At 37.2% G+C, this 19,866-nt stretch overlaps 1 protein-coding gene across 2 annotated transcripts in view; it reads left to right on the forward strand.

The window, feature by feature from the left end:
* NME7 (NME/NM23 family member 7) overlaps positions 1 to 19,866 on the forward strand; it is a 157,125-nt gene that overhangs the window by 122,619 nt on the left and 14,640 nt on the right. For both annotated transcript variants that reach the window (XM_003785720.2, XM_003785721.2), the window contains exon 11: positions 8,140 to 8,247. In XM_003785720.2, the coding sequence (XP_003785768.1) occupies positions 8,140 to 8,247 (108 nt within the window). The remainder of the gene's footprint in view (positions 1 to 8,139; positions 8,248 to 19,866) is intronic.

Genomic DNA, 19,866 nt, shown 5'->3' on the forward strand with positions numbered 1-19,866 from the left:
TTCCTTTTGGAAAGATGTCTGGAGAACACTTAGAGAACTAAAAATAGACTTGCCATTTGATCCTGCAATTCCTTTATTAGGTATATATCCAGAAGACCAAAAATCACATTACAACAAAGATATTTGTGTCAGAATGTTTATTGCAGCCCAATTCATAATTGCTAGGTCATGGAAGAAGCCCAAGTGCCCATCGATCCACAAATGGATCAGTAAATAGTGGTACATGTACACCATGGAATACTATGCAGCCATAAAGAAAGATGGAGACTTTACCTCCTTCATGTTTACATGGATGGAGCTGGAAATGTTCCTCTTAGCAAAGTATCTCAAGAATAGAAGAAAAATTATCCAATGTATACAGCTCTAGTATGAAACTAATGAAAGGTATAACCTAATTATAGTCTAAGAATAGGGGCAGGGGAAGAAGGGAGGGGAGTAGATGGGTGGAGGGAGGGTGATTGGAGGGATCACTTCTATGGTTTATCTCACAAGGGTACATGTGAATCTTTCTAAAAGTAGAATATAAATATATATGTTAACCAGTTTGATGAAAATATTTCAAATTGTATATAAAAACACCACACTGTACCCCATGATTGCATTAATGTACACAGCTATTAATTAATAAAAGAAAAAGAAAAAGAAAATTAAAAAGTCAATTTGAAGCTTGCTTATGAATGCAAATCTAAAGCTAAACCAAAAGTAAATAAAAATTCCTAAGATCTGAAAAAAAAAAATGCAAGTTCTATGTAAGTGCCTCATTGTTAGCTATAATGAGGCACTTTATAATACTATAAAACACTCATTTGTATTATTAACGATGATTATTTCTACTGAATGTCTCCAGTTTGGCCAGACAATCTTAGACACTTCATGGGCATTACGTATTAAATCTGTCCCGTGTGCTGAACCTAGGTCTTTAAGGCACCAAGATTGTTCCACTAACTGCTGAGATTAATGTTGCTACTATAGGACAAGAAACTTAAATTGTATAAAATGTCTGTCCTATTTTATAAATTAGATATATTTATACTAAGATCAGTTTGTTAGACCGCTGCTCTTTGTCATGGTTACTTGTCTCACTGCATTGCTATTTGAGAGGTGTCAGCTAGAAGACTAATGGATTTTATGTGACTTGGGAGAGAGCAATTTCAATATAGCAGTGAGTGAAAGCCAGATGACAAGAAGGTACTTAGTAAGTGGGAACAGGGAACATAGCTTTTTGTAGAGATGAGGGAAAGAGATGGAACCTCAGAGGATCACTGAGATTTCAGAGTAGGAAACAGAAACGTGATGAGGGATTTTTTTAAAAGGGATTAAATGCAAGGAAGATAAGGAAGCAGCTGTTTACAGACTCACTGGGAGGGCTGTGGGGCCTGAAGTCAGGGTTGCTACTGGAGCTATTGATTTCAGGAGTGCCTCATTATAACTGCATCTAGAATCAGAAGCTGCTGCTGCTGCCTCCGCTGCTACTGCTGCCACTGACTCTCTTGCCCCAGCAATCTGGGGCCTCCAAGCACTCCTGTCTCCCACCTTTTCTGCCAGCATCAGCATCAGCAGGAAGATGGCCTCTACTCAGTTCTGCCTTCCAAATGTCGTTTGGAACGTCCCCACATCAAGAGCTCTCACCAAAAGAGTGTCAGGGGATTATAGATTTTAGATTTCTAACCTCCATCTAGAAGGACGATAGAACAAAGGCTTGAGAGAGCCACTCTGTACAGTCTGTCATACCCGATTTGTGTCGCTTATTGTAAACATTTGTAAAGCACATGAACTTCTTCAGAAAGAGAGAAGGAGAATTTGTGAGCCAGAATGTTCAAGGAAAATAGTATGGTTTTCATGCTTGAGGTAGAAAAGAGCTTAGTGCCTTTGAAAAGCTGGAAAAGGTTACTATGACTAGATCTTTACATGTGAGAGTGGAGAGGTAAGCAGGAGCCAGGTCATGCTGAGAGTTTTGAATTTTCTCTCAAGTAGGAAAGCATCAGTAGGTCTTAGGCAGGAACATGGTAGATTCAACTTATGATCTATAAAGTTCCATCTGACTGTTTTGTGGAGAATATGTTTATAGGAACAGTAGAATCTAGATGACCAGACAGACTAGCAAGAGTAAAATTTAAAATTCCAAATTCTAGGCAAGAGAATATGACAGCAGAATAGGATATAGAAATAGGCTGTTATGAGCTATATTTGAGCAGTTGTATTGACAGTGTTGCCGTAAGGGTGTTGCCGTTGGGGTCTCATGGAAAAGCGATGTTGTGAAGAATAAGCACACTTATTGAAATTGTGTTTTAAATAAAAGTGACCATCAGCTTGCTCAGGCAAAATGGTGAGCTTTCTTTATTCACTGTTGGTTTATATAATCAATTTTGTGCATGTGCACTATACAGCAATGACCTCATTAATATTCATTACAATCCCTCTGCACATGTTCATTGGACATCAATGATTTCTCTCTGCACATGCACATTGGACATCAATGACTTCATTAATCCATTTAAACATCTTGTGACCACCTGCCCTATAAGTAGCTCCTTCCTAGTAATCTGATAATCCACCCAACATACACCTTTAGCATAACCCTTTCAACATAACCCGGTTTAACATAACTTAATGAAGAACATGTTGTCAGTCATTACTTTCTTTGTTCTTACCTGATAAAGCTTGAGACTATGTAGGAACAAGGTAGATTGAATACCTGCCCTTGCTGACCTTGCCGGTTTGGAGGCTGTTACTTCAAATCTTTAAGGAAGGCATAAAGAAACTTTTTGGGCATACAGGAATTTGTGTGCAAACCTCTGCTCCCATGTAGGCCTTACGCCAGGGGGTTTTTGCTGGAATCTTTTATAAGGAATTTTCAGGCTGGACTTCTCAAAAGCTTTTCACAAGCCCAGGTTTCATCTGTGTCATTAGATACCTATATGCATTGGGTAAATTCCTCTTCTCTTGAGGTCCCCAAGCACATGTCCATTCCCAGACCCGTCAGTAAGCGACCTTTGTCACTTATCACAGATCAGGAAAGGTTACTGATGGGTATCTGGCCAGTTTTCCAAAGGGCTTTTTTATTGGCCTTATAAAGTCAACCTTAATTCCTTAACTCAGTCTGAACATCTCTGGAAATCCCATTCCAGCCAGAGCTTTGGTCAAGTTAGGCCCGCAACCAACCCGGCCATATGGGATTCGGCCTCAGTTTCTCACAACTATGCCTGCACAAAGTCTTTTCACTGCTCTCTCTCAAATGGCTTTTTGGCCAGAGGCATATAGGTGTTTTGCCTATAGACAGGAGTTGGCAATGAATTGGGTGTTAGAAGTGCCAGATATTCCACTATTTTATTCCTTTGGGGAAGTTTCTTAGTATTGAATTATAGTAGAAGATTGGGTAGTAATTATTTTATCAGAATAGGGTGGAGTGTGTGGAGTTAATTCTTTTTGCAGAATGTCTCCCAAGTTTCTCAGTAGTAATTTGAGTACATCTCAAAGGTCAAATCTCTTATAATGTAGTATTAAATATTTAGAAAAAATAGAAAAGAAACAGGAAAATATTTGCCAAAAAATAATGTCCTTGCCTATGTGCTAACGTTATGTTCTCAGATTTTATTTATAAAATAAAACGTCTTTAGTTTTTGCTAAAATAAAAAGTAATTTTTCATAAAAGTGAGTAAGGAGACTTGCCCAACTCTATTAAAAGGAGAACCAGGAAATCATAATTTTACATTTTAAAGTAAAACCTGTGTCAAATAAGACTTCCTTTCAGCTAGTGCTTGTTGTTGGCTAAAACAGCAAAAGCTCAGTAAGAGGCAGTGGTCATTGTCAGGCGATCTATAGAAACCTGATGGAAAAGACAGTTCTCAATTATCTAAATATCTCACTTGAAATAGCATGTAATTATGAGCCTCTTCAGGTTCTATAAATTTACATGACAGCTAAGTTTTATGTAATAAAAAGGGAGACATGAAACCTATCAGAGTTCATAAGCCTGCTCTTTCCATAGTTCCTCAAACAATTCATGTAGTCTTTAGCACGAATAAGTGTATATATGTGATATGTGAACTCTCAGCTCCTTCAATGAGACAGATAAGTAGTTGAGTTTTAATTTTAACTCTTTCTAAATCCTGTGCATAGGTTCTGGAAGGATCCTTAGACTTAGCAGAAAGTGGCCTTTGGATCTCTTTATACTTTTAATCCTCCCACATTTCATCATCGTGTTTTAACTATAATTAGTTTGATATTGCTTATGTCCTGGGAGTATAAAACCACAATGCCTTAGTGCAAAGTGGCACACTAATGGGAAAAGCTGTTTGAGGGTCAGTTTGGGTAACATATTTTTGAAGTGCCAGAGAAGTTGAAAGAACTTAGCATGTACCGTTTAATATTACAAGTCTTGTTATAGAAGAGTACAAGCAATGATTAGAAATGTGAATATTTGCTGTCTTAGGCAGCACCTGTGGCTCAAAAGAGTAGAGTGCTGGCCCCATATGCTGCAGGTGGCAGGTTCAAACCCAGCCCTGGCCAAAAACTGCAAAAAAAAAATATATATATATATTTTTTTTGCTGTCTTAAGTGGTTGCTTCATTTGTCTTTGATTCACATATTTGTGGTGATGCTGGTGTACACAAACCTATTGTGCTGCTAGTTGTTGAGAGGTCCTGGACCCAAAGATGACAGATTATTCTGAGGCATGAGACAAAAGGAAAACAAAGTCCGGGTTCTGTGCAATCAGTGTGGTTTTTATTCCAACTGGGTGCAGGTAGGAATAAATTCCTGACTGAGAAGAAATCCACACATGGGCTATGGCGGATGGGGATTTTAAAGGATCAGAGAGGCAGGGATTGGTCCATTCACTATTCCTGGGTGGGACATACACTTGGTCCTTCCTGGGCGGGGTCGGTTCTACCTAGACAGGTGGGTGAGAAAGGATCAGAGAGGCAGGGATTGGTCTGTTCACTGTTTCTTGGGAGGGACATGTACTCAGTCCTTCCTGGGTGAGCTACTTCCACCTGGGTAGGTCAGTAATCTAATTCTATAGCGCACACAATTATGTACAGTACATGATACTTGATAATGGTAATAAAGAACTGTTACTGCTGACTCAGTGCCTGTAGCTCAGCAGCTAGGGTGCCAGCCACATGCACCAGAGCTGGCAGGTTTGAATCCAGCCCAGTCCTCCCAAACAACAAAGACAACTATAACAAAAACTAGCCAGGCATTGTGGTGGGCGCCTGTTGTCCCAGCTACTTGGGAGGCTGAGGCAAGAGAATTGCTTAAGCCCAAGAGTTTTGAAGTTGCTGTGAGCTATGATACTACGACACTCTACTTAAGGTGATGTAGTGAGACTCTGTCTCAAAAAAAAAAAAAAGAAAAGAAAAAAAGAACTATTACTACTTTGTGTATTTACTATGCTTTCTATCAGTATTTTAGAGTGTATTTCTTCTACTTATTAAAGAAAAAACAGGTAACTTTAAAGAGCCTCAGGCAGTTCTTTCAGGAGGTCTCCAGAAGAAGGCATTTTATCACAGATGTAGCTGCATGCATATTGTTCCTGAAGACCTTCCAGTGGGACAAGACCCTGATTAAGCCACGGCTTATGTGTGTGTTTGTGTCTTTGTTTTCATTTTGTGTTTTGTTTTTTGTTTGTGTGTTTGTTTTGAGACAAGATTCTTTCCAGACATACTGAATCAATCTCTGTATCACCCAGGTTGGTCTGGAACTCCTGGGCTTAAGTGATCCTCTCATCTCAGCCTCCAAAGTAGTTGGGATTACAGGCATGAGCCACCATGCCCAGCTGTGTCTAAGGTTTTAACAAAGAAGTTTAAAACATAAAAATAAATTAATTAATCAAATAGAATAAATAAAAAGTAGACAAGAACTTATAAAATAAGAAAATAAAGAAAATCTTTTATACAAATGGACAGTGTGTTTGTGTTTTAAGCTGTGTTATTACAAAAGAGTCAAAAAGTTGAAAAAAAATAGTTTATAAAGTAAAAATGTTTCATCAACTTCAGTTTATTATTGAAGAAGAAAAAATATTAAAATAAATTCAGTGTAGCTAAGCATACAGTGTTTATATAAAAAGTAATATCCTAGGCCCTGGCCATCACTTACCACTCACTTCTAGTAAGTAACTTCTAGTCCTGCTAGCTCCTTTCATGGTAAGAACCCTCTGCAGGTATACCATTCTTTATCTGCTCTACCATATTTTTGGCATATCTTTTCTATATTTAGATATACAAATAATTGCCATTGTGTTACAACTGCCTACAGTATTCAGTGCAATAACATGTTGTACGGATTGTAGCCTAGGAGTAAATCGTATAGCCTAGGTAGGTAGTAGGCTATCCTGTCCAGGTTTGTGTAACTACACTCTTGGGATGTTCATACGAGGATATTGCCTAATGACTCATTTCTTTGCATATATCCCTGCTGTTAAGTGACACATGACTGTATATGAATTTATTCTATAGTGATTACAAAATTCTCTTTCTTCAAAGTTCTATGATTAATAAATCTTACAAATATTTCTCTAATTTGTTTTAAATGAGAGGTTATTTTCATTTTTGCATATCTCTTCTGTATTGTGAAGAATTGAAACAGAATGGCTTACTGTGGAAGTAATTTGTTCTTTCCAGACATACTCCAGCAACTTGATAGGCCTATTATTTAACAAAGAATGTCATTTTTATGACTCACATAGCCCTATAGTAATTAAATAAATGCCTTCTTCTTTGTTGTCAATATTTTGCCAGTCACCATTCTATCTGGTGCATTTTTCAATGTCTTAGATTTAGAGGCTATTCTATAAGCCAAAATTCTTCCCCTCACTGCAAAATTCCTGAGCAGAACATTAAGTGTTTACATGAGCTATAACATACCAAGAATTCAGCTTGATGGTGCTGAGCAGGCAAGGTTGCAGTAGGAGATGAATATGTCCAGAATCTGGTGGAGTTTAAGACTGCCGACCCTCCAAATACAAATAAATATTGCTCTCTAAAGACTCATTTTTAAAAAGTAAAACAAATAAAAATAAAAAGTCTCATTTTCTCAGCGTAACCTATCAGTTGTAAATACTGTGATAACTTTTTAAGAATTATTTATGGTATTAGATGAAATTATATGTTAGTACTTTGCATTGCTTTTTTTGTGTCTTGATAATCATTTCTGCTCCTTTAAGGGAAGGAGAATGTGCTTTATATTATGGTTTTCACTGTAGAATACAAGGAACAGGAAGAACATGAATCTGTTAGAAAAAATTAGGGAAAGTCTATCAGGAAATAGAATAGAAAGATTCCGCTGTTAGTATTTCACTTTCACTTTTTCGCATTTTGAATTTTTGTATTTTTTAGTATTTTAATGTTTTTTGCTTTTATAAATATATATGCTATTTTCTAGTCATCAAGACTAAAACAACCTATCAACACCTTTCCTCAAAGCATCTAGAATGAATCCTTAGAATCCTTAGAATGCCAGAATGCCTTAATTTTAAGGGCAGCTCTGAACTAAATACTTTTTTGTTCTGTATCTTTATGCTTCATCATTGTCATTTATCTACATAAAACATTTTATACCAGTAAACATACATCATATTTTATGAGGTTAATTTATAGATTATTATCGAATCTTACTACTTGGTTATTTAAACTTTTGCCTTTATTCTAAAACCATGATTAACACTCTTTTTCTTTGAGACAGAGTCTTTGTTGTCCTGGGTAGAGTGCTATGGTATCATAGCTGACAGCAACCTCAAACTAAATATTTTGAAATAAATGCTACCAAACTGGTTCATTTTAAATCTAGTTGTTAGGGATCTCTACTGTTTTTATAAAACACAGGTCTTTCACATTAATGAGCTGGGTTCATATTTTGTGTGATTCCCATAATGATAAAAAGAAATGGAATTATCATTTCCCTGCTACATAGCTCATAGTAGACTTTATATTGGGCCACAGTAAAAACCTTGTGAGTGAGCTGAAAATTTTCAGTGTTCAAAATTTTATATATTAATATTGTTTCCAGGAAAAATGAGCACCCTCAATATATAACATGTATTTCATAAATAAAATAATTCAAGTGTTGTATATAGCTGGTGTTTTTCTTATTAACACCATATGACTAACTTTTATCCATATGTGAATGTATATTTAACAGGAAATTGCCCGGCATTTACGCCCTGGAACCCTCAGAGCAACCTTTGGTAAAACTAAGATCCAGAATGCTGTTCACTGTACAGATCTGCCAGAGGATGGCCTATTAGAGGTAAGACAAAGAAGAGTAAACATCCTGTTTATATGTATTTCAAGCTGATAAATAATCTCAGCAGCTCTGATGTGTAAGAAAATTTATCTTATTTTTAGATTACATCGTCACTTGGCCCTCTGATAACACTAGACCTCACCTTTAAAAGACCAATTGGGCTGGCTAGTCATCATCACTCATACCTAGGCAGGAAGATCACTTGAGCTCAGGAGTTCAGGACCAGCCTGAGCAAGAGTGAGACCCCATCCATCTCTACTAAAAACAGAAAAATTAGTCAGGTGTGGTGGTATGCACCTGTAGTCCCAGCTACTCAGGAGTCTGCAGCAAGAGGATCACTTGAACCCAGGAGTTCAAGCTACTGTGAAGTAGGCTGACACCAGGATACTCAAGCCTGGGCAATGTAGTAAGACACTCTCAAAAAAAAAAAAGCAAACAAAAAGATAATTGTAGGATGCTGTGGTGTATAACTGGGTAGTCTACAAAGAATTAAGATATTATTTCTGATTGGTATATATTATGGTAAAAAGTTAAAAACACTACAATATTAATTAAATTGTGTGAGATTTGTCATTAAATTAATTGGCAATACTATTACCATAAATTGATAGTCATGAAAATATGCCAGTGAAATTAAGAAGGCCAATGTACTATGTGACAGCATTAAAAGTAATAGCTACCATATATTGGGAATTTTTATGAATCAGGTTCTACCATGAAAAATGCTTGGTTCAAATAATTTATTTTAGTTGTCACAGTGACTCTAAGAGGGACGTATTATTATGTCTGTTATTTCTCAGACATGAAATTGGGACTCAGGTTAAATAACATCCCCAGATGAACCAGCTAAGGAAGAGCCACAGCCATGTTCTGACCTTTCATCCATGTGCATGTTAACATAAAACAAGCAATGATGAAAGAATTCTGATCAAATATAAGTGAAAAACGGTCTGGTTTGGGGTTAAGAATGTCATTCCCAGGCCCAAAAAAGAAACTTTAAAGAAAAGATTGACATTTTTAACTTCTTATCTTTAAAAAAAATAAAATTGTGTGTCAGAAGAAACTAAATGAAATTGAAAAACAAATGCTAAATTTAAGTGTTATAAATGGGAGAAAAATGGTTAATATTCTTAGTAGATATTTACGTGAGTTTTATTTATGTTTTATGTGATCGGATCAATTAGTTTTTGATTTTAATTTGTATCTTTGAAGTCATACATAGAAAAGCTTCCCCAAACATTTTGTTTGCATTTTCTCACATGGGACTGTTCTGGTCAGTTGACGTATGGTATGATGAGTATGAAGGTAGCCACCCATCACAACATTGTTCATTAAATCCTTTTATCCTTTCATTGTTCTTTCTTATTTCTCGATGCTTACCTGTCCCTGTTTCTGAACTTTGAATTTTATTCCTTTGGTCTGTGCCAACAAAACACAATTTTTATTATTATAGTTTTATTTATACTTTACAGAAGTGTTTTTGGTTAGTCTCTTAAATTTATTCTTCCAAATGAACTTCACATGAGTTTCACCAAGTTCTTTATTTCAACCCGAGAAGATGCATGTGAGACCTTGACCGACATTACAATATGCTTATAAATTATGTGAGAATAATATATCTCTAATTATGAATCTTTCCAATTTCATATATGGTGATCCTTTACTTTTATGGAAGCAGTAGGGTCATTTTTTTTTTCATATGGCTCTTGGACATAGCCTGTTAAATTTATAACCATCAGGCTTTGGTTTTGTGCTATAGAGAATGACTTTGCTAGCTCCATTGAGACTTTTTGCTATAATCCAGGATTAACATCCACCTACTAAAATCTTATCTAAAATATACATCCTCGTCTGAAATGTAGACATACTTGTGAAATATAAAAATGTAACAAGCTTTATTTTTTAATTGCCATTAATTAAAATTAAATGTTTTAAGTGTTCACCTGTTTTATAAAGTCCCTTCAACTTCTGATAGACCTGTAGACTGGGTTTGAATAGAGACTTCTACACAATGAAATGGAAATATTATTAACCATGAAATATATACCCATTTAAAAATATTATCCAAAGTATGCTATGATTTTTCTCATATAATTTGATATATATTATCAATGCCTAGAGTTTACAAAACCATTTACTAAATGATTAAAACCTTTCTGACCTAACTGCCTTGGAGATTTCATTGCAAATTAGTGACTGTGTGCCTTAGAGAATTAATCAAAAACCGGAATTTGTAGCTTCAATAGCCTCCTCATATATGGCTGATAATTCTTAGTTGGTATGACCTTGGGTGAATCACCTTTTCTTTTGTCAGTAACATGGAATAAAGAATCCTGACATAGTCAAGGACACTCTCACAATTAGGGATTAACAATTTACAGAATTGTTGTTTGGCTTTCAATGGTAAAGTATTTATTATGAGACACTTAAAAAGGCTAAAAGAGTTTATCTTAGGTCTTCAAAGTAAAAATAAGAGTGACACAAAGACTAGATCTCTGATCAGGGAAGCACCCTCAGATAGTATGTCCTCCTCTTCTCCGCTCTTCATCTCACCTGTGTCAGGGATGATACTTCTAAGAGTGATTTTGCTTTCTCCTCACTTTCTTCTTCTTTCCCCAGGCTTTACTGAAAAAAAAAAATCTATTTCTCTGCCTTTCATTTTGCTTCTGTACCTGGAGTCTCCTCCCAAGACCCTCTTTTTCTGATTAGGAACAACGAAAACTTTGCATGTACTGAAACTTAAATTCTCAAAGTTGCTGATTGGATATATGGCAGAAAATTTAAATATGTTTGAATTTTAATTCTATCCACAAAATGATAACTTAGTCTTTCATTGAGAACATTAGAAACACTGCCTTTGGGGACATGGCAGTAAACAGGATGCACATGGCCCCTGTCCTCATGGAAACTACCTTCCAGGAGATAATAATTATAGCAATTATTTTCTAGACTGATGAAAGTACGTATCTTTCCTGTGTTGTCCTTTCCAAATGTTCTGTAACTTGGTTATATTACTTTTGTGATTAGAAAATACAATTTTAAGAAGCATATAAAATATTTCATTACAGATTAAATAGTTGATCAAAACAGATCTGAATTTGGATATATAATTGCTTCTACATGGATTCTTGTTTTGGTTTACTGGGGGTGGGAGGGCGCAAGAATAGTGAATCGAGAATTAACCAGAAATAAACCTAGGTGTAGGGTGACTAAGATTACTGGACAAGCCCTGATTTCTTGGCTGTGATTTGCGTATACTGCTACTCATAATTTATCTTTAGTTTTAGTTTCTGTCTTAAAGGAAGAAGAGTTATGATCTTTCCTAGTACATTGTCAAGGAGGGAACAACTTGTACAAAGACAAGAGCAAACAGCCTTCTGTAGGAGATCTAAAAATAGTTCGGTAAGACTGGAGCTTTGTCCAGGATGTGGGACATAGTGAGAGATAAGACTGGAAAAGTCAGCAGGGGCCTTGTAAAGTCATCGTAAGACATATGAACTTTATCCGGAGGGCATTAGGGATCCAAATAAATGTTTTACACAAGTGAGTAGCACAGTCATATCTGTGTTGTAGAGATCACTCTGGCTGCAGCATAGACAACAGATCAAAGAGAGCTGTGGGAGGGCAGGGGGACAGGGGCATGGAGACAGGAGGAAGAAAGATGAGGTAGAAGGCTATTAAGGTAAATCAGGAGAAAATTCTAGTTGCTTGAATGGATGTGGCAGAAGGGATAGCCAGAAGCAGTGAGCTTCAAAAGACATTTAGAGGGGTAGCCCAACAGACACCCTCAGAGAATAATTGGATGTGCAGGATAACTCTGGTAATGAATCAGGGTTAACTGCTCTCCCTCCCTAGTGAAATGGTGCAGGGACTACCTTCTTTATCTGTGATACCAAAATCTTAACAGTTCTGAAAACCAAAGTTTTTTAAATAAGTTTGATGGCAAAGCTTTATCTTATCCTACATCAGACTCTGTATTGTTTTTACTTAGTGTGACTTTTCACACTGTTGAAGGAATATTAATGTATTAGATTATGGGTAACTTCCCAGACTCCCCAGAATGTTATATAATATGTGGTATGTATTTGATATTACTATCATAAATTCCCAAACACCTGGCAACTGTAGGTTTTTGTTGTTGTTTTGAGACAGTGTCTTGCTACATTGCCCAGGATGGCCTCAAATGATCCACCTGCCTTGGCCTCCCAAGTAGCTGGGACCACAAGTGCACACCATTACACCACGTTTACTAGGAGTTTTAAATAAAGAGCATGGAGAAGATTTGAAATAGCTGTAGAGAAAGTGCTGCTCACAGAATAATAGATTTATAGGTAGTATTTATGAGCAAGTTGACTTGGTAGATTTGATGTATCATGCTTTTTTGTTTCCTAATGAACAGTTGGATTGGCCCATGGTTGAGGTTTTTATAGGTGGGTTCAATGAGGAAAGATAATGGAGGCTGTCAGCAAGAGTTGTCGAAGGTATAAATGAGGAAGGATGTGATGTAGGAGATGATTGAAGAAAGGAGAAGGTTAATGTGCCAAAGGATCAAATGCTCTTCTAAGATACAGACAGAGACCCCTGGGATAAGAGAGGGAGGGAGCTGTGGTCAGGGTAGACCTGTCTAAATTTAAAATATAGGAGGTAGAGTTTTCATAGCGATGATAATGTTAAGAGTGTGGTCACCAGAGATTTGTAGTTCCAGGAACTGAAAGAGGTTTGGTGTTGAATGGCACTGAAATTTCCTAAGATCATGGCTGGGAGGCAAGACAGAGAGGAAAATGGTGATCCAAGTCGTTTACAAAGACGGAAAGTAAACCAAAGGTGTGACAACAAGAAGGAGAGAGGAGCTAGCCAGATGGCATGGCCTCGGAGTCAGGGGGAGGAGGCGGAAAGGAGGCCTCAGAGTAGAGGCAGTGGAGAAAATAGACTTCTTCTACCCTCTGTCCAGAGATGTCTCACCTGAGAACTCCAAGGAACTGGATGTTCAAGATTCATTTAAAGCTAAGGTGCCTAGTGAAGAGGCTCAGTGTCAAGGGCATTTACTTTAGTACTGAGTTCCACAGGAAGCAAAAAGAACAGTTTGAGATTGGGGGAGGAAAGAGGAATTCCAGAGCCATGTGAGAGTAGCAGGATGGGAGAAAAATACGTGAATAGAATGGCCTCTGTTTTGGTGGACATGGGTGTTAGAAATAATTTTCTGGTCCCTGGTAGTAGAGACCTTAAAAATAATGTTTATAGAGACTAGAACTTTAGTTTTCCGGCCCCAGAACTTGAGATCTGAAGGTAGGCAGGTAGGCATGGGGCTGGTACTGCAGCCCCATAATACCATCAGGAACCCAAACTCCTCTTCCTTTTCCCTCTCATCCACCCTTAGCATGGGCTTTTCGCCTTTTGTCACAGAATGGTTGTCAGAATTCCAGTTATCACTTCTGTGTTCCAGGCAGAAAGAAAGGAAAGAGTGAGGGCAAAAGGTGAGGAATGCCCCGCTGAGTCGCCCCCCACCCCAAACACACACCTTTAAGCCTTCCAGAAGCCAGATACCTGCCGCTGCCTCCCCCCCCCCCCCCCCAAACAGCTCTGGTTATGATCTTTTTTTATTTATTTTTTCCTGGGATTTAGTCCTTGGCCACCTCTTTTTAGGAGGGAAGTGGATAAATGTAGTAATGTTAGTTGGGAGCATTGCTCCCTCTACAACTAAATCCAGATTCTGTTAGAAGGAAAAAAGAGAGAATGAGCAGTGGTAGGTAAAAGGCAGTATCTTCCACAGTAAGGGGTATGTAGCTAGTCAACAAGTTTGCAATACAATGGGCCCCAGCTGATCCCTAGTGTGGCAGTTCTTTTTTTTTTTTTTTAATTAAATCATAACTGTGGTGCATAATGAATTGATGCTTTTAGGGGATTCAGTGTACTGATTTGATATACAACGTGAAATGCTTACATTGAACTGATTAACACATCCATCCCCCGACAGCCAAGAGTAGTGTGACGATTCTTAAGTGTTCTTCCCTGCTCAGGAGCATTTACATCTGCCGAGGACTTGGGAGAAATGAAATTTTCAGGTCCCACCCTAGGCCACCTGACTCTGGGCATTGATCCCAGGAATCGATGCTTCTACAAGCCCTCTGGGTGTGGTTCTAACACCCAGAAATTTTGAGAACTGCTATCGTGGTGCAGTGGTTTCTAATCAATGGCATGCATCAAAATCATGAAGTTTTTTAAGACTGCATAAACTTGGAGCCCTGTGGCAGAAGATTCTGGCTAAGTAGGTCTGGGATGGGTTTCCTCTATCTGTAGTCCCCTCTTATCCACAGTTTCACGCTCCATGGTTTCAGTCACCTATGGTCAACTGAGGTCTGAAAATATGAAAGGAAAAATTCCAGAAATAAACGATTCATAAGTTTTAAATTGTGTTCTATTTTAAGTGGTAGGATGAATTATTATAGAATATTGTTATAATTGTTGTATTTTATTAGTTGTTGTTAACCTCTTACTATACTTAATTTATAAATTAAACTTTATCAGAAGTATGTATGAGTAGAAAAAACAGTATATATAGGGTTCAGAACTATACATGATTTCAAGCATCCAGTGGGAGTCTTGGTACATAACTGGCACTGATAAAGAGGGGCCACTATTTTTGTTTGTTTGTTTGTTTTTGTTTTATGTAGCAGGTGAATCTGATGTAGGTAATAGTCATACTAGCATTTAGAAACCACTGTCCTAGTGAGTGGAGGCACACCAGACTTTTCAGAAGTTGGCTTTGGTTCTGCTTTTCAGAAGAAACAGCACAGCCCGCAAAGGGATTGTTCTGCTTTCAGGACTCACTGAGAGTTGGAAACAGCAGCTACCAAATGAGGACATTAGAAAAAAAAAAAGCCTTCATCACTATCAGTATGTTTTAAAAGGACATTCACTCATCAATGGCACTTAATTATAGAATAAAAGACTGTTGTTTCAATTGAATAATTTCAGCTGGACCTTAATTTCTATGCCTTGGCCAGGGCACATTGGTTGGAGCAATCTGCTGCAGGTAGGGGCAATACAGAATTGCACTTTTGGGGGGATAGTTTTAAAATAATATAGAATCCACTAAGATTTTGCTTGCTTTTTACCATCACCATGCCCTGGCTGTTCCAAACAATATGAGTGAGAAAATGCTGCTCCTGCATTCCCAACGTGGCCACTCCTGCCCAACCCTTGGTTCACCACTGCTTTCTTGCCCCAATTTTTTCCCTTTTGCCAGAAAGCAGTGAAATTTCATCCCCAGACCATCATTATCTGTGGAATGGTGGTTGGGTACCACTGGGCTAAATTACACATGATTCTGGGGTCTCTGGATCCTAATATTTATTCAAACCTCATACAGATAGCATATATCATGTTTTATAGGTCAAAGAAGAATGTAAAGTATTTGAGACTGCTTTCATTTCAAGAATGGTGATTTTATCCATGCTAAAGAAAATTGTACACATTTTAAAAATATAAATAAAGAATAAAAATCTTTGTAATTATTGGGTGAGGTAGAGTCTTCATTAACATCTATACTGCTTAGGGTCAAATAATATATATGTATGAATATTTCAAAACATTGTATTAAGCTGTGACCAACTAACAACTAACAAGAGTAGAACATTCTAGTTTTCAAATTCGATGTAAACAACCAAAGATATTTTTATAACATTGTGTTCTGCGATATAATATGAAGAATTTAAAATTATTTTTGTCTTCTTAATGACTAAATTTTAAGTAACTACAACATGTGTGTGTATTTTATTTAAATTTCAGTAATTGATAAAAAATGTGCAGTCATTTCACAGGATGTTATTTTGAGGGTACGAGTCTTATATAGTCTCAGCCTTTAAGGAACTGAGAGTTGAGACAGGGAAACAAGATAAATACACATGTAAAATTGTAACGTAAAACTAAACATCAGCATAAGAGGATGTTGCCAGATAGCATGTATGATAAAGCGGCAGAAATGGCAAGTGTAATTTTAGAGTTTCATGGAGAGCAGTGCAACTGTGGCTGAAGGGTGAGGGAAATTTCATTAATGACACAGCACTTAAGACCTTTAAGAATAAGGTAGCCCTTTATACACAGAGAGAAAGAAAACATGATAGGTGCATGTTAGGAGATACTGAGTTAACCCAATTCTGGTTAAAGTGGAGAGTTCCTTTAAGAGAATATGAGAGATAAATTTGAAATGTACATTAGAGCTAGAGGATAGAGGCTTCTTACTGATAGCAATGGTAAACATGAGGATAATGGAAATAAAAATAACTACATTTTACTAAGCCATGTATACAAATCACCTCTGCGAAATGGCAACAGAGTTACCAAAAAACTCTGTTGGGTAGCTCCTATTATCTCCTTTTTATGCATAAAGAAAATGAATCTCCCATAGGTGAAATAGCCAGAATCTCACTACCAGTAAGTGGCAGGAAGCTGAAATTCAAACCTAAGTCTGTCTAAGTTCAAACTTATGCTTTTATCCAGCAAACTAGGTCAGGGATGACAAAAAGATTTCAATTCAAGTGCCACTCTTGGTTTATTGATAAGATTCTAAGCCCACAAACAAATGGGAAAAAGTTTTTGCCATGATGGATTACTGATGTCTCCCATAAATGAGGGATGAGAATTTGTTGGCTTGTACCAACCCACAGTGGCGACTCAGGCTCCAGAAAACTGGAAGCCATCAGAGGTTTTTGAACAGGGCAATGACCTGAGAAGGGAGAGTTTCTAAAACTTTAGCCAAGCAGCAATGTTTAGGTGAATAGACATAGAAGTAATAGAAGCATATGGCCCAATCATCTAGTAAGAAAGCTTAAGGAGCCGGGAATCTAAAGTGAGACTAATTATAATATTTTTCTACACTGAATAATCCATTTCTACTATACAGGTATAATTCTTTGAAAAATATCCATCTCTTCTACTAACCTCTATGCTCTATTAGAACAGTGACTTTGTATGTTTAGTTTATTGTTCAGTTCCCCAGAGCCTGGGCTTTCAATTCAGTTTTCTTAAATCCAGCACGATTAAAAGCAAAGATAATAATGATCACTCAGCACTGGGCAGTGGGTTAAACACTTTGAGTACAGCAAATGTATCTGGAGCCAGACTGCCAGAGTTTGAATGTTAGCTGTGCCACTTATTAGTTGCTTAAGCAAGTTCCTTAAATTCTTGTGTATCAACTCCCTTATCTTTAAGATGGGGATGGCAGTAGTACTTATCTCAGAGTGACAATCAGTTAGCTGTTGATAAGTGTAGATCAATAAGAATAGGAAATATTCAGTTCAATATTGGTTTTTATTATCTTTATTATTGTTACCATAATCTTTACCATAACGTACTTAATTTGGCCATTGGAAAATAAATAAAATAGGATCAAAGGAAGAGTTATAACTTCTGTAGTGTGCCTCTTGTGTGTCAGGCCTAGTAAGCTCTTTCATAAATGATATCTCGGCTAACTTAAAACTCTTCATTCTTTTTCACTAAATACAAAGCCCACACAGATCTGGTGTCAAATAATATGTTTTTAGAAATAAATTAAAGAGGCTTTTATTCTTTTAGTGTAGCCTTTTATGATTGAAGAACAAATTACAATCCCTTGCGAGAAATCCCCAGGTCAGCACCCGGGTGCCAGCCTCAGTCCCACAGCAGCTAAACTCGCTCTTCCTGTTTTTTTCTTTTCTGACCTCTCTGTTCATCATATAAACTCTATTGTCTGGCACCTGGCAGTAAAATGAAACTCAGAGAGATTCCCTTTTTTAACTGAGCTTTGAGAGGCACAAGGTAGGTGAGCTAATAGGGAGTGAGAATACACACTTGACCTAGACAAACAAAGCATCCCTTTGCCTATTGTCTACTAAAAACAGATAATAGCAAAACGGGATTCTATCCTGGCTAATGCTTGTCTCTATTTTAAAGGCCTTTGCCATGATGATTTTCAATAACGCTAATATATTAATTTAAGTGAATGTGATCAGTTCTTGATCTTTTACCATAATGGAGAAATCAAGGTGTTAGCAAGGGTCCCAGAAATATATCAGGAGCCATTTGTCTATTAATTGCAACCTGTTCTTCAAGGGACATCTTACTTTTTTGACCAGTGTCTAAATAGATTACTTCACTCCTAGACTCCTAAACTTGTTTTTCTTAGCTATGCTAGAGCACAAAAATATTGTTATGAGCTTAAAATAAATATTTTATCATTGAGTGAAGGTGAGTAAGCATCACGAAGATACCCAAAGTCACAAACTAGAAAGAAGGTAAAAGATCGACTCACACAGAACTTTATAATCTAAGTTCAATAAGGCTGTATTGCAATAAGCTCTCCTTAACGGTAGTTTTGCTTTCCACAGTTTTAGGTACCTGTGGTCAACCTGGCAAAAAAATATTCAAAGGTAGTTTATGATGGGTCCGTCCAGAAAAAACAATAATAAGTAAATGTTTTTAAATGTTCAATGAGACTTTGCAGAAATAAACAATGCATCAGGTTTAAGTTACACACCGTGATGAAATTTGTGCCGTCTTGCTTTGTCTCCTCTTCCTCACAAGCACAAGAAGGGTGGAAATAGTACAATAAGATACTTTGAGAGGGAAAGAGAGACCACATAACGTAACCTTTATTGCAGCATATTGTTACAACTGTTCTATCGTATTATTGTTAGATCTTCCAACTGCGCCTAATTTATAAATTTAACTTTAGCATAGGTATGTATAAGAGATAACATAGTATATATGGGGTTAGATACTATCTGAGGTTCCAGCCACCCACTGGATGTCTGTCCTGAGGATGGGGGGGAGGGGTGATGATACGGCCAAATGTGATCATCCAGCTACAGACAGAAATGTGTAACTAAAGTATTAACCTCTCTGAGTTAAATAGTAATTAAAAATAATAAGTAAACAAGCTCACTAGTACTCTTCTTTCTAATAATAGTCCTGAGGCTGCAAGAACTTCTAGAATAATAGCGTGGTATCGAGTTTGTTGTGCGCCTGGGCATCCTGTGAAAGAGAACAGCTGAGAGAAGGTACCGGCCACAGCACAGGCATGGGGAGGTGGCTTTGGTCCAGATACCAAGGAAGCGAGACAAAGTCCCCTTTTTAACCTGAGATTTTTGAATGCCGATAGTACATTCGTGTTACTGACTACCACGGCTGTCCACCTCCTTCATGTTCCTGGCTCTGGAAGAGTGAGGGGAAGGGGACCTAATCCCGCTCATTGTCATCTGTTCTGCAGTTTGACCTTGGACTCTTGATTTTGGTCTGTGCACTAAACATTTTCTGAGGTAATGAGTAACTTTCTGGTGACTGATTAAAAAATCTAAATGAGTACTTAGAAAGGAGCCTAAAACACTCTTTTTTTAATTCGTAAAATATTACTGCTACTCCCACTTTGGTTTCAGAGTGAAAATTGCAAAACCCACCACTGTTCTTTGTGCATTAAACAGTTATAGGCATTTCTGTTTTAACAAGAGAAAACAGGAATAGTCTAACAGCAGAAGGAAACTAATAGTCCCAATGTTTTTAAGAATAAATGTACTAGGAAGATTTTGCCAGTTATGTGAAGCTTTTAAAGAAACTTGAAAGAACTTAAGTCTTCAAATGTCAAAGACC

This window comes from Otolemur garnettii, unplaced genomic scaffold, assembly GCF_000181295.1.
Source record: "Otolemur garnettii isolate 467f Iridium unplaced genomic scaffold, OtoGar3 scaffold00016, whole genome shotgun sequence".
In the NCBI taxonomy this organism is placed as follows: Eukaryota; Metazoa; Chordata; class Mammalia; order Primates; family Galagidae; genus Otolemur; species Otolemur garnettii.